Raw genomic sequence first — 15,874 nt, 5'->3', positions numbered from 1 at the left:
GTCCTCTGGATGTTTTGCACCACAACTCTGATCAGCTGCTCTCCCTGCCAATTGGGCTGAGCAGTGCACAGGGGATCTCCCTTCTTTTAGTGCACCACTCACCCTCCCAAATGCAGTGTGCATGATGCAGAAAGATCGTGTAGTGCCCAGCCTGTATCCCATTTGCCAGGGGCTGATTTGATTTATCTGTTTGATGCCCAGAAACTGAATGTGTAAAAAGCCCTTTGTGGTGTTGTTGATTATGATGATGTTGATGCAAACATTCGAGAAGTGGTTTTTGGTAGCTGTGATACTGCACTCACACATGCAAGTCACCCCTTGTGGCTGTTCTCTCTCTTGTGTTTTAAGATGCACGTGTGGACAAGGCCTGAGCGCGAAACCGTGCTCGTAGCGGCAGCGTGGAAGTGGTTTGCCCCGCGTTTTCCAGCGTCCTTCTCTTCTTCGTGCGTAGGGGATCGGGTCAGGAGGTTCTCGGGGCGTTCAGGATGCAGAGCTTCCTTCTCCCTCTTATTGGAGGGAGCCTCTGCTGCCTGGGCGAGGTCAGGTGGCCCAGCTATATGCTTGAATCCCGGGGAGCTACCCGGTAAGCATCCCACTCCGGCAGCGGCTCAGCCCAATCCAGGCCCCACGTCCGTCGCCCGCAAACGGCTGCGAGCCGCTCTTCCTCGGCCCCGATTACACACGCCAGCCAGCCGGCCAGCCGGCGTGCCCGCGTCCGCTCGCACGTGTCTGTCGCCATGCACCCCCTCGCTCAGGGGCTGCTGCTGCTGGCGGCGGGCGGGCAGCCTGGCGAGAGGCGCGCGCGCGGCTCCTTTAACACGGTGGTGCCATCTCCGCCCCTTCCCTTCCTCGGCGGCGGCGGCGGCGGCACAGCAGCCCCCTCTGTGCTCCAGGCCCGGGGAAAGGCAAACGGCGACGAGAGCAGCCCCTGCTGCCCGCTGGAGCCGGCGGCCCGGTGGGGCGCGGCCAGTGCATGAGGGCAGCGGGCGGAGGCGCAGGAGAAGAAGAAGAAGGCGGAGGCGGGGGAGGCGGCGGCGGAGGCGGTGGTGAGTCCCTCCCGCCCGCCTGGGCACGGGCAGCCCCTGCCGCCTCCGCTCCTCGCCGGGGCCCGGGAGGCTGAGGCCGCCGCGACGCGCCCGGGACATGCGGCCTCTCCAGCCGCAGCCATCGCCGAGGAGACGGAGGACATGAGGCTCCGCAATGGCACCTTCCTCACGCTGCTGCTCGGCTGCCTCTGCGCGCTCTTCTCGCTCTCCTGGTACGGGGCCTTCGGCGGGCACAAAGGTAAGCGAGGGGCTCGCTCGGAGCCTGCCGGCGAAGGGAGGAGCGCGCCCGGCTGCCCGCCTTGCGCACTGCGCCTGGCCCGGCGGAGGGGATGGAGAGGCAGCGGCCCCCACCCTCCAGAGGGGGATCTGGAACATCCCACCCCCGGAGACCCCCAGACCCCGCCGCCAGCCGGGGGGCTCCCTTCCTCCGGCTGCATCAGGGGAGACGACCCACATTCGGAACTCTACCTCTGGCTGCCTACTGAGCCTTATTCCGAGCGTGCTTGTTTCTTGAATCCCTCCACCTGACATTCCCCCCCACCCCCACCCCCACCCCCGATCTCTTGACACTGAGCGCTGCCTCCTATTCCAGTTCTTCGCACTGCCAACAATGCAATTTGTCTGTTTTTCAATCCGTCATTTCGAGTATCTGTTCTCCTGACACCAAAAGAGCCAATTATGGGTGAGATGAGATCCACTGTGTTCTCTGTACAAAGTCGAAATCAACGACTCCTCACCCCGACACCCACCGTTCACCCGCGCCCAGCCCTAATTTGCGGACTGCTGCAGGCAGAAAGTGTAGCAAAATCTGTCCTCTTGATTGCCTCCCTGGAACAGGTACTTGTTGTGTCCCCCCCCCCGCACACCCTGGAACAGCTACTTGTTGTGTGTCCCCCCCGCACACTTTTGTGCCTGGTAGCACCCCTCTTTGTGCTAATATTTATCCAATAGAGTATCTACAACTCCTAGTGTTGCATGCCTTGCTTTTAACTTTGGGCTTTAGATAAAGCGGCCATACAAAGCATATAACCTTTCCCCTCTTGTTCAAGGTGTCCCTGAACTTTATACCACTCAAGTGAACAAAGGTTCTCCAGCCTTGTCCTGAGATTTTATAGACTTTCCATATAAAAGCTGCCTGTTGTTTGGGGACACTGGCTTAGCTGGATATTGCATCATTACCAGCAGTGACTTTTGCATTGGCTTAAAATTATTAGGTGGCCAAATGCTTATCAAACCGATGAATGATATTCCTGGTTTGTTTTGGTCTTGTGTATGTTTTTACACAAATGATGTCTCTTCCCCCTTTCCTTGTATTAGTGGGTGGCTGTATCCAACTACAGTGTTTCTCTGAGATCTCATCCTTGCTGTTTGTGTATTTTTAAAATACAGTTAGTTCAAATGTATTAACGTGTTGTAATTGTGAGCCTCCCTAAAGCAATGAGAAGAAAAGCCTATTTGTTCCTATCCATATGTTTTGGCAAAGTGATGACAGTGGCATGTGAAGGCAGGCAAGTTAAGGGGATGGACCATGTTTGAAGCATGTTAATACGGTGTTCTAGGGCTGCATTGAACATTCCTCTTTGAGAACTGAAGATTGATTAATTCATGTTGGAAAAAACATACATATAAATGTATTGAATAGTGATTCAGGTGTCTTTTTCATTCTAAGGTGTATGCAACAGGGAAGCTTCCTAACATGGGAGTATGAAATACCTTTGCACCACTGTCTGCTTAATTACATTCCCCCCCCCTCTCTCTCTCTCTCTCAGGGCCACTTCATACATTATTTTTTCAAAACACAGAAATTAATCTCCATATAGGAAAAAGTATTTTGTCACATATGAAGGACTGTAATAAATAAATAAATGCCTTTCTTTACAAGGAACTTACCTGTCACTGCACATGTACCCAAAGAATAAAATCCAGCCTGGAAAGGGTTTTCAATAAAAGCAGGATATTCATAGATAAAACCAGCCTGAAAATAACTTTCCTTTTTCCCATAGAACTTTTTACTGTGAGTTTTGTTTCTGTAGATATGTAAGATAGTTGCAGAGCAAAGAATGACTTGCATTGAGATAAGGGCTTGGGCCAAAGTTTGTACCTACTATTGCTGGGGTGGCTGATAAGGGGAAACAGAGAATTTCAGCAGTAAGCAAAAAATAATAAAATTGATGCTAATGTTTTGTACTCTGAGGTGGTAAAAATAGTTTTTGGGATAGTGTGTGAGATGTGTCCAGCTCAGGCCCTGATCACTCTGGACATATTCTGTTTTTTCCTGTTCTGTATAACGGCCTTGTATTTACACCATATCTGGCAGTAGTGGCTGGTGGCGGTGCAAATGCTTTAGCAATTTCTGCTGCTGCGCCCAGGGTCAATTCCCTTATCTGCATAAGTGCTGACACAGTGAGCTCCACCTAACAAGTGTTTTTTGCACGTTCGTTACTGGACACTCACGTAGTTTGTTCAGGTCCCTCACATGACATTGTCTGCCTCCTGTGCGCCTTCTGGCCTTCCTTGCGCAACAAAAAAAACTATCTTTAAGTCTGATTTTTTTAAAACTCGGAATTGCTGCTCTCTCCTGCTATGTGCAGGAGAACCAGCACCTTTTGAACAGCGGACTCAATGGGCCTCATGCTAATTGTGTACTTCCTCTTTTGAAAGATAAGTAACTTGAGTAAGGAAAACACAGGCAGAGAAGTGAGGTAGGGAGCGTGTTAACCCCCCCCCCCCCGTGATGGAGCTCAGTAGCTCATAGGAATAGGGCAATTGTCTTAAGAAATGCATCTGTTGACTGTCATGATGGAAGCTTAATAGCTGAGGTGCTCTGGTATCACGATCCTATTGTATCAGCCAGATATGCTATTAGAATAATGTGTTTTGTGATACTGCAGGGGTCACCATTCTTTTCAGCTGGTGGACACATTTTGTGGGCATTTTGAGAAAGTGTCCTGAGTACCATTACAAACTGACTCTCATGGGGGTGCCCATTCTCCAAATGCCTGCCATGCTGGGGTACAGCCAGTCACAAAACACCAATTTCACAGAAAGGTAAACTGGCGAGGCAAAAAGTCAAGTCCTGAATGCATGGCAAAAGTGCATGTTCTGAGTCATGAAACACAAACCCACTCCTTTTAACCCACAGTTTCTTCCTAATCTTCCCAACACCCACACACCTCCTCTCTCAGCACTCCCAGCACACAAGATTCAGTCACCTCAGACATACCTTTCTTTCTCCCGTTCAGGATCACCACTCCAACACACATTCTCCCTCCCTCTGTTTCAGGATCACCCCACCCCTGCCATCTTTTACTCACATACTCCACAGCCAAAACACACACAACCTCCACCAGCCCATTTCTCCCGCTTTTCCAGTCACTCTGCAGGCCTCCTTAACTCTCCTGTTATTCTCACAGGCTTCCCCATCTCAGCTTCAGCCTCCCAATTCCCCCCAACCAACCACCCCACGCCATTTTCAGTGTCCTGGCTTCCTCCTCCCATCCCATTGGGTCCCCTCTATCCCAGTTTCCCTGCTTCCTCCCACTCCATTGGATCATTCCCCACCCTCCTCTAGTTGCCTTCTGCCATCACTAAACCTCCCCTTTTCAGGTAGTGGACTATGTTCCTTCCTTCCCTCGTTCTCCCATCTCCTTAGGTAGCTGGGGGCACTTCAGAGTGAGTCTCTGGTCTCCAGCTGCCTGACATCTTTCATCCCCAGTGGCTTTCTGAGGGATAAAGATGGTAGGTGGCTTTGTAGTGCTCCTAGTCACCCATTTTTAAAATAAAATAAAAATGTAAAGCCCCACCAGTATCAGCAGGCACTTTGCAGGCATAGGGGGGGAGATGTCCACATTGCCAGTCCCTGTGATACTTCATAATAAATAGTGTGTTCTAAACACTTCTAAGCCTTAGGACTACATTGTAACACTATCAAATTCTGTTTCAGTGGAAACATATAGTTATCTAATGTCAAAAAGCCTAAGAAATTTTCCACATATGGCCACAAGTGTCAGTTCTCTCTTGTGTTCATACAGTTATAATTTTGCAATGTGGTTTTTTTCAGAAAAAAGAAGTGCAGCATAAGTTATATCAAGTTTTCTATCAAGTTAAATTACGGAGAGAATATCAAACTGATTGTGAAACACATCTTACTCAGTTCAGCAACCAACCCCCTCCACCTAATGGCTATACCTGTTTCCCATATGTCTGCTAAGGGCTGCAGAACAAGTTTGCCTTGACGAAGCTATGATTTCCAAAGTAGCAAATACTCCAGGCTTTTTCAAAACTATTACAACTCTATTAACTCCTGAAAGTTGAGAGTAGGCGTGTTGGAGAAATTCGAGATGGACTAAAATGAGTCCGGATTTCTAAGAATCTGACTTGCAGAATCCCCTGTGGAATGGCTTCCCCAGGCCACATGGCATCTGCAGATGTCCAGATGCATATATTATTTTACTTTCCCGAAATTTACGCAAATTAATTCATAGGAAAATGTGCAAGTCTCTGCTGAGACATATGCCATGCTGGAAAATATACACAAGTAAAAGTTGAATAGAATGGTGAAAGGATACGCTAAATGTTACATACTAACATAAATTGTGTAAATTGTTGCAAACTTTCTTACAGAATTATTTGCCTATTTTTCTGCATAACTGAAAAGAATTGAATCCGTCTGTGAATGGATGCAGGAATGAATGACACTGCACAATCCAAGTAACAAAGACGGACCGGATTTTACATAGTCCATACATCTCTAGTTGTGAAAGATTTTTCCACCGGTTCCTTCACTGATCCTGAAATTAATATTTGTAATACATAAACCAGTCTTTTATGTGAGAGGACTATGATAATTAAAACAAACACCTAATGACAAATGGAGGAGGACTTAGTGACCAATAAACTATTGGTTGTCTGTGAGTGTGCATGAGAGAGTGAGCATGCTGGTTCCTGTCTGCTTGCTTGCTTCTGCTTTCCTAAACAACTGAAGAATGCCTCATTCCTAGGTTGTTATCGTTATGTCTGAATCTAGAAACCCCCAAACAACCCAGAGTTTCCAGGTTCAGATGTAACAATCATAATCTAGGAGCAGGGGTGTTCCTGGGTTATTTAAGAAAGTGGAAGTGATGAGCATGTGGGAGGCAGAATGCTCGCTCACTTCCATGTGGCCACAACTAACTATGGATTAAACAATCCATAGTTAGCCGTTATGTGTGAACCGGATCAGTAGTTAAAACTTAGTAGAGATGTAAAATTTCTAGAAATTTTGAAGCCATGGAAAAACCCCAGTTATTTCCTGGTGGTTTTTTTTTTTTTTTTTTTTTTTTTTGAAAATAGAAATTATCAGAAAAATTGGGGGGGGGGAAGCAATATTAGCACTTTTTACAGATTGAAAGTCACTTTGTTACTTTAGGAACATAAAATGTAATTATGTACAAGTTGTTTTGGCATAAAATTATCACATTTGGTATATTAAAAGTACAGTGTATTCAAGCAATTATTACAAATTGAAATTATTATTTTAAATTTTTACTTTTTTTTTTTTGGTAACAAATGGAGCTATAAGCTTCAGAACTTTAAGGAATACCTGAACTGTAAGGAACCTCTTTGTTTTTGCCAGTTTATGAGGATCAGGCAATTTTTTTAAAAACAACAACAACCAGAAGAGACCATCAACATTAGTAACAAAGAAAATTATTTATGTCTGTGCTAGTCCTTCACTGTGTCTATAAAGCACAAAGTCTATAAAATGAACTAAGAAAAAGGGAGGACCACGATTCAATGAACATGCATTAAATTTAATCAGACTCATTTTTTGAGCTATAGCTATCACTACGGTTTCAGTCTCTGCTTCAATGGCAGTGCCCCTTAGAGGCAGAAATGCATCTTGAACTTGCATTTGAGAGTTGTAGTCTCAGTTTGCAACCTAGGACTTGGTTGTCCTCATTGCACAGAAATTGTAATAATCTGATACTGCACATAGTTTTTAGAAATCATTTGGAGAAGTAAATATATGAACACTTTATCTTAAACATTTTATTCATCATGCTAAAGAAAACATTCCATAATCCATTTTTTCTTCATTTTTTCCCCAATTTTTTCAATTTTTCAGAAAAAACAAGAAAAGCCTTTGGGGGAAATCTCAATTCCCTCCCCCCCCCCAAATGTTTCCAGGGGGTTTCTGGGCTTTCACATCTCTAAGTACATAGAAACTTATGACTGTATCCAATGGGTTATATCTAATGTTCTAACTTAAGACCCATTCATTTCATTGGGTCTACTCTAAGTAGGACGAACATTGAATACAACCCCCCCCCCCACCGGAACTTAGAAAGCATCCATAACTCACTGGAACACAGCTGCGCTCTTAATGTGGACTGCCTTGGCCATGTAGGAACCAATCCTTGGAGTACTTAAGGCTTCTTTTTAGATACTGCTAAACTGAATAAGAGGCAGTTTTTACTCCTGTCTAGAAAGCCTAATACTTTAAAAAATGTGGAGATGTGTTTTTTATACCTGTGCCAAATCTCACCATCCTCAGTCATCTTGGCTGGACACTTGAGTTTCTTTTTGCCATGTATCCATCAGTTTGTCAAGCTTCTATTAGCTGAATTCTCAGTTCATGTCTAAGCAAGCTGGATGGCTAAACTATTTAGTTTCTAAGAATGACCAACAATATGGTTCAAATTATTTTTCTACTTCCATGAGATATTGGCCTACACAGCCAGGATTAGATTTTTCTGTCATGTTGCATCTTACATCTTCTGGCAGTGCATTGGTATCAATTTCCTATCTTGTCACTCACTGCTGTAAAATGTTTTCCTTTTTAGTGGAATGTAGTCTGGGCCAAGGAGCTGGACCTTCTAGGTGTGGTGGATGCTTGATAAGTTCCCCCATTTCAACCTGGTGAAATCTGTTGTTCCACTTCTCAACCAGGGGTTTATATAAACAGTTGAATACCACTGGTGATAAAATACTAATCTGTTATTTCCTTTTTACATTGGCCACATTAGGAATAAATATTAGAAAAGTTCAGTTACAAAATAATTACAATAGTTGGAGTCACTGGTGGCAGAGTGAGTCTACCAGGCGGTTGTGAACCGCCCAGAGAGTTTCGGCTATTGGGCAGTATAAAAATGTAATAAATAAATAAATTATCCATCATGTTATATTCTATAACAGACTAGAAAAGTTGAGGAAGGGACATCGTTCACAATTACTTTCTCCAGCTTTGTCTGTGTTATGGAGCACTATGTCATCATAATGCTCAATAACAAAAGGGCTATATTGTTAATTGACAGTTGCAGGTATGAGCTGGTAGTGCTGTTTTGAGAGTTAGGTTTGGGGCAGCTTTGCTAACGTTAGCCTCTGTCAAACTACTCTTGCAAGCAACTGCGTAAAGGAATATTAGTATTACTCTGGCAATTAGTATTAGTCTGGCAAAGCTAATGGACGATCTGCTTTGGACACTGTTTCGTCTCTTTATTAACTCAGTGTCTACTTTTGCTGCTAGTTTCTGCACTTTAAAAGTCATTAGGGCCACATCATCCATCTGTCTGGAGGTTATTTTCCTTCCCCCTACCCATTTAAACAATGTGTCTTTGTTACTGCTATATAATGGGTTTTGGCTTTGTGATGCCTTTACTTGCTTCTCTTGCATTACTCATCAACTGAAAGGTTCTTTCGACTGTGGTTTAAATCCCATTAAAATCATCTCCCTACAGAGCTTCAGATAAAGAGATTTGGGGACTGATATCAGCGAAGAAATTTTTATTGGAAGCTACTGCTATATAGATCCTGTTCTTGAAAATATTGCATATGCTCTGCTTAGTCCTTCTGCTCTTTTAGACACTAAAAATGGATGTGTGGTTATATGTGCCATGAGCACAAAAGGCAATGAAATATGATTTCTATTTAAAAAAGAAATAACACAAGAGGTAAGCACATGTATTGCAATGAGATGATCCAGATGAAAGAAAGAGACTTTTCTGCAGTTTCTTTTTAAGTAAACTGCTAATTATTTCTCTTACTTCATGTAGTTACATAAAAAAAGCTCTTCCTCTCCCTTATCTAATGACATAAATCTTTCTAACATTTATATTTGACTGTTTACAAATAACAGAGATCTGTGTTATGGGTTGGATCGAGAACTAGGCATGTTCACCTGGGCAGGTGGAGGTGGATTTTCCTGGCTCTTCAACCCCCTGAAAATGCTACACCAGGGCTACCTAATCTTTTTGGGGCAGTGGGCATACTTGGAATTTTGAGAGAGTGTTGTGAGCACTCTCACAAAATAGTTGCCATGGGGACTTGTTGATTTATAAAATGGCTGCCATTGTGGGCGTGGCTGGTCACAAAATATTCATGTTCCAGAAGGCAGACGGGTGAGATTAAAAAAAAATGGTAACTTGCCCTAGAACATAAGTTATAGGCTGAGATGAGATCTGAGCTACAAAACCATTTTATTGGACCCAAATAAAGATGGTTCTGGAAAGCAGCCCTTCTCTTTTCAGCATGCTTCTTGAACCTGGCAGACACCAGGAGAAGTGTCTATGAGCCCATTCGTCTTCACCATTTCAGGGTCCATGATGCTTCAGGGCTTGCCTTCTGATGCAAAAATGGGTTCTGGTTCATGATGCAACCAAGATTTCTGTTTGTTTATTTTAATGTTTTAATGCAGCTTCACTTTTGCTGAAACAGTTTACAATATAAATCATGAAACAACATGAAATATCTGCAAACCAGCTGCCCATAAAACTCTTAAACAATCCAAAAACATCAGCAATATATCCATGATGAAGGGTGCTTCCTGCTCCTAATGCTAACAGTCAAAAGGCATTGTGCAGCTAGTTTCCCAGTGGCACAAATGGAAGATGAAGATATCTGGACCTCCTATAAAATTATGTAAATGAGGCAGGGCAATTGCAGGATAAAAGTTTCATCTGGAAGTACCCAGAGAGGCTAGCAATAACCCATTGCAAGTAGGACCTTGTGGCATTGTGTAGTGCTTCTGAGGGTTCCAGCCAGCAAGTAAAGCCCTTTTCCAGATTACTCCATTCCCCAATTTTCCATCTTTTCCCACAACTGTCAGCCAGCATTCTGTGCCCACTAAGCATATTTAGTCCTCATTGGGCTGGTTTTCAGTTGCTTGTATTTCCCTCAGTGTTTCCCCCTGCCCTAAATATGTACTTTCTTGCTGCAAACCTTTTGGTTCCCCTGATGACACCTACCTTTTGTGCATGGATTGTGCCATTTTGGCTACACTAAGGATCTACACTCAGGGAATGAATTTGCCGCTAGTACATAGGATTGGAGGATTGCAGTCAAAAAATTGTTTGGTTATTCCAAATCCATATGTGATTCCTGTCCTCCTGGTCATGTACATCACCTCTTTGCCCTCTCTCAGTTTTCCTCTTCCAACGCAAAGTTCCCCAGTGCCCTTGCTTCCCTTTAGCCCTTTCCTTCTTAGATCTTAGCTTCTGCTTCCATAGGCCCATGTTTTCCTATCTTTTCCTACTCCAGTCTGGATTCAGGCCTGGTTTTGGGATGGAATCGGCCTTGGTCGCCCTGATGGATAACCTTCTTCGGGAGAGAGACAGGGGGAGTGTGACCCTGTTACTTCCTCTTGATTGCTCAGCAGCTTTTGATACCATTGACCATAGTATCCTCCTGGGCTGCCATCGTGAGTTGGGAGTCGGAGACACTGTTCTACAGTGGTTCGACTCCTACTTGTGGGGTCAGTTCCAGAGAATAGCATTGGGTGACTGCACTTCAGCCTCATGGCAGCTGAACTGTGGTGTGCCCACTCTTGTCCCCACTATTATATGAAGCCGTTGGGAGTGGTCATCAGGAGATTTGGGGCAAGGTGTCACCAGTATGCTGATGATACCCAGCTCTATTTCTCTGTAACATCTGAATTGGGAGAGGCCGTGCACATTCTGAACCAGTGCCTGAGTACAGTCATGGCTTGGATGAAGGCTAATAAACTGAGGCTGAATCCCAATAAGACAGAGATTCTCTGGGTTGGTGGTTCCTAGGTCCAGGAATTGGGGTGTTTGCCTGTTCTTGATGGGGTTGCAATCCCTCTGAAGGAGCAGGTCCATCATTTGGGGATGTTCCTGGATCCATCTTTGTCACTGGAGACCCAGGTGGCTTTGGTGGCCTGGAGCACCCATTATCAACTTTGGTTGGTATGCCAGCTATGCCTGTTCCTTGATAGGGATAGCCAAGCCATGGTCATTTATGCACTGGTAACCTGGTGACTAGACTAATGTAACACGCTCTATGTGGAGCTACCAATGTGTGTGGTTCAGAAGCTACAGCTAGAGCAGAACACAGCAGCTAGGGTGCTCACAGGGACTCCTAGTTCTGCCCATATAACACCTGTGCTAAAAGAACTGCTCTGCCTGCCTGTTAGCTACTGAGCCATGTACAAAGTTATGTGTTATCTTATAAATAATAATAATAATAATAATAATAATAATAATAATAATAATGATCATCATAATAATTATCTTATAAAGCCCTAAATGACTTGCGACCAAGTTACCTAGCAGACCGCCCTCCCTTATATACACCTAGACAACATTTACAATTGTCAGAGGAGGTCCTGCTCGTCATTCCAAGACCAACAAAATGTCGCCATGAGGAATCTTAGTGCTGGGCCTTCTCTGTAGCAGCCCCCACCCCCTGGAAAACCCTCCCTCATGCAGTTCTGGAGGCAGAAAATGTAACAGCCTTTGAATGCCTCCTAAAAACATATCTTTTTAGACAGGCTTTTCCTGGACTATAACTTATGGTTTTATATGATATTTTTAAAGTTTTAAATCTTGATTTGTATGTTTGGGTTTTAATTGTAAACTGCCCAGAGAGCCTTGGCTATTGGGCAGTATAAAAATGAGATAAAACATTTCCTTCACTAGGACTTCTCTCCCTGCCTCTCTCTAGAACCAGAACAGCCAGAGGCCTTTACAATAACCGCAACCAAAAAGCCATCTACCTGCCATTCTCAGTGATGTTAGGGCAGCTCAGCCTCTCTGTCAGTGCCTTTCCCACCCTTACCAAAGGCCTGCTTCATTCATGGCAGTATAAATTGCGGTTTATAATAAATTACAATAGCTTTTTGGGGATCTGCCCACCATGGAAAGGATAAGGCAGTGGGGAGATATGTGCTGAAGCATTTAAAAGGAAACCAGTGACATTTCAGTATGGGTTTTGCAGTGTAGAGGTACAATGATCTTTAAAGCCTGTTTTGTCAGTTACCACCTAAAAATTGGCTGGACAAAAACAGGATGAAAACAGTGAGTCATTGGGCTTTTTCATATGCTGAGCGTAAGGAGGAAGCAGAGTTGTGGTTTCTACAGTCGAAACCTGTTCATTAGGAAGTGGACTGAAGGCATTTATTTAATGGGCTACCAGGCAGCACTGACTTCTGCCTGCTGACTGTAGTGACAGGTTTGAATGATGATCCTGAGATGGAAAAATGCTGTGGTGACCAGGTAACAATTAAACCCATGAACCACTGTGTACCGTTGTGGCAACCACTTCCCACAAAGGAGTAACTCCCTGTCAGTGATTCTGAAAGAAAATTCAGCAAATAATTCACCTGCATTAGGCATCCAGTTCAAACAGAATGTGCTCTGCTTACCATGTCCAGGCTTAGTACTGTCACAAGCTGGTAATCATGTGCTACAGCTGTCAATGACTACATCTGCTTTTTGCATAGGCTACCTCTTGTAGTGGATAAAATGAATTTACCTCCACTGTATCCAGTTAATGAAGGATTAACACAATTACACATCACTTAATATAAAGCATGGGGCAGGTTGTTGACATTCTCATTCTCTGATTTCGTGACCTGGCTAAGGCTGCATTTCCAAACAGACTTCGCTTGAAAACAAAATTCCACTGAAATCCATGGAAAATGAGTTGACTTGTGATAATGGCAACATCTGTCTCTCATTTTTTCTTCATTTTTCACCTCATATACTAGAAATATGGAGAAGGAGAATGACTGAGGTTTGTTTTGTTTTAACATTCCAATTCAGAGCTATTACAAGGAGGGTTTTTCTGCTGCTTGTTGCTCCCTGTATTTGTGGAGTGACAGATTGAGTTACGAAGGTATCGTCTACTCTTCTGCAGTAAAATTAGATTTACTGCATGCATGGTGTTTGATTAACTGCACTTAACTTTTTCAGTCAATGTCATCTTTGCAAAGAGGCTTTTCTGTGGCTCATCATCACTGTAGGGAATACCTGTTGAATGAATTAAAAAACCTTTTATGGTTCCTATACTGCATTAACAGCCTGTTTTCACTAAGAATAAAAACCTTGCTTTTTATTCCCTCTTCAGGTTGGCCAAACCAGAGTAATAGGCATATTGGGATTTTAATGAGAAAAGAGAGAGTGCTGAGGTCAATTGCTCCTTTTTTTTAGTTTCTAGCAATAATTTATTTATTTATTTATTACATTTTTATACCGCCCAATAGCTGAAGCTCTCTGGGCAGTTCACAATAAGAATATTTATTTATTTATTTATTTAAGGATTTTTATGCCGCCATTCAGCCAAAAAAGGCTCTCACGGTGGCTTACAAAAGTATTTCTTGACAGTCCCTGCCCACAGGCTTACAATCTAAAAGACATGACACAAAAGGAAAGGGGATTGGGAGGGAGGAGGAGGGGGAAAAGGAAAGCAAACTCAGGCACTACAATCTTAGTTGGAAAGTTCAGCAGTTACAGTTGACAGCAGGAGGGAGGGCGTTCTCAGCTGGAGCTGGACCCAGGCACGGTGGAGAGGTGCCTGGCTGCTGCTTCCTCCCTCACTGGTGGCATCTGCAGAGACAGTTGGTAGCAGGAGGGAGGGGCTCTCCGGTGCCTGGCTGCTGCTTCCTCCCTATGACCTTTTATCTAGGGTGACCATATGAAAAGGAGGACAGGGCTCCTGTATCTTTAACAGTAATGTAGAAAAGGGAATTTCAGCAGGTGTCAATTGAAGAGGGTGAAATTCCCTCTTCATCACAACAGTTAAAGCTGCAGAAGCCCTGCCCTCTTTTGTATCTGGCCACTCTACTATAGCTAGTGTAGCTTTAACTGTTGTGATAAAGAGGGAATTTCACCCACTTCAATTGACACCTGCTGAAATTCCCTTTCCTATATTACTGTTAAAGATACAGGAGCCCTGTCCTTTTCATATGGTCACCCTATTTTACCAACACTCTTTTTCCATGTGAAATTCTCATATGGAGTCCCTGTCATAGAATCATAGAATAGCAGCGTTGGAAGGGGCCTACAAGGCCATCGAGTCCAATCCCCTGCTCAATGCAGGAATCCACCCGAAAGCATCCCTGTCATCATTAGAAAGATATTGGGGAGGGGGTCAGAGAAATCAAAAGAACTGAACAAAGGTGATACTTTCTAGAACACCCCATTTTGTGATGGAAAGAAGTGTTAATTGTGAAATCTCAATAAAACACCATTCTTCAGATAGTGAAGATCATCAAATGTGCGTTTGTACTGGGCACTCACGGATTTTTGCAGGTCCTTTTCAGGATGCTGGCCACCTTCCGTATGCCTCCCGCTCCTCCTGGTCGCTTTTCTGTTAAGACCCTGGAAAATCTGATTTCCCTCCTACAGCGAAATGTGCCGCCATTTCCTGCTGTGTGCAGGGAAAGCAGTGCAGTAAAAACATCCACTTCAATGGGCCATGTGGTCTTTGGTTACTTCCTCTTTATTCAGTGTGTGAAGGAAGAGGAAGCTGCTCGGCCCTATTATAGGAAAGTAGCATGAGGCAAAGTGACGGGAAGAAGCTCAGTGTAGTGATCCTATCAAAATGCATCCTGGCTAGAAAAATAGACAAGTAGCATATGATGTGAATGATAACAATTCCTTCATACTACAAGGCTTGTTGAAACAGACCTTGTTGTCAGGATTCAGTGTTTAATATAAGATTGTAGGTTATTCCTTGTAATGAATATTTCAGCCTCCCCTGTTGTGGAATAGGTATTTTAATCTTGACTTTCCAGAACCAATTATGGGGATCTGTCCTTTTGTGTTACTGTAAACTTTATAGTACAATTACTTCTGGTTTTAACCTAAAATATAATGGTATTTCAGTCCTGCCCTTTTTGCTTTTGGTCCCTGCCTTCATCCCTGCCCACCACTGAAATGCAGCTCCCCCCCCCCCCCGCCCTCTGCTCTCCGCTTCAAAATTGAATTTGGCTTTTGGGCTAAAAGAGGTTCACCAGTCCTGCTGTAAAGTCTTGTCTGGGGAATTTGCAGTGAAGTGGTTCTCCTGGTGCTCAGCATCCCTCAGCATCATAAACAATTGCAGCAAGTCTAACTGGAGCTTTCTAAGGAGCTTATGAGGAAGCCTCAGAGGCAATCTTTTCTCAACCAGACTTTCTGTATATAAACCCTACAAGTTTAAAGAGCCATCCTAGAAAGTAATGTGTTGTGTCTCTTGCGGAAGCAGCAGCAGCAACAAAACACCCCAGACAGAGGGACTTGGGGACTCAATATCCCCTGAGGCACAGCCAAAGTCTAGTTCCCCAAATGAAATGCTGCCTAAAGTGGCTCGAACAGCTGGGACCATAGTGCTCTTTGTTGGAACTCCCACCCCACCTCTGGATCCTCCTTGACACCCCCAGGGCCAACACCCCCAGGAGTTGTGTGATGGGCCTGGGCATCATGACACAGTGCCCACATAACAACTTAAGGATTCCCTCCCACCTGGCCCATTTGGGGTGAAGAGGAAAGCCTCACATGTGCTCCAGATCTGAAATGAAGCATTTCTAGGATGAGGGAGGGCCTTCAGACTTGTTATTTTAAAAAAATCTG

At 44.2% G+C, this 15,874-nt stretch overlaps 1 protein-coding gene across 2 annotated transcripts in view; it reads left to right on the top strand.

The window, feature by feature from the left end:
• Window positions 1–845: 845 nt before the first annotated feature.
• The window catches only part of MGAT4B (alpha-1,3-mannosyl-glycoprotein 4-beta-N-acetylglucosaminyltransferase B), a 110,248-nt gene continuing 95,219 nt past the window's right edge, over window positions 846–15,874 (top strand). For both annotated transcript variants that reach the window (XM_063120846.1, XM_063120847.1), the window contains exon 1: window positions 846–1,284. In XM_063120846.1, the coding sequence (XP_062976916.1) occupies window positions 1,188–1,284 (97 nt within the window). In that variant the 5' untranslated portion in view covers window positions 846–1,187. The remainder of the gene's footprint in view (window positions 1,285–15,874) is intronic.

The sequence above is a fragment of the Elgaria multicarinata genome, chromosome 3, assembly GCF_023053635.1.
Source record: "Elgaria multicarinata webbii isolate HBS135686 ecotype San Diego chromosome 3, rElgMul1.1.pri, whole genome shotgun sequence".
Taxonomy (NCBI): Eukaryota; Metazoa; Chordata; class Lepidosauria; order Squamata; family Anguidae; genus Elgaria; species Elgaria multicarinata.
The sequence above is the reverse complement of the archived record's forward strand: the minus strand, read 5'-3'. Positions and strand labels throughout refer to the sequence as shown.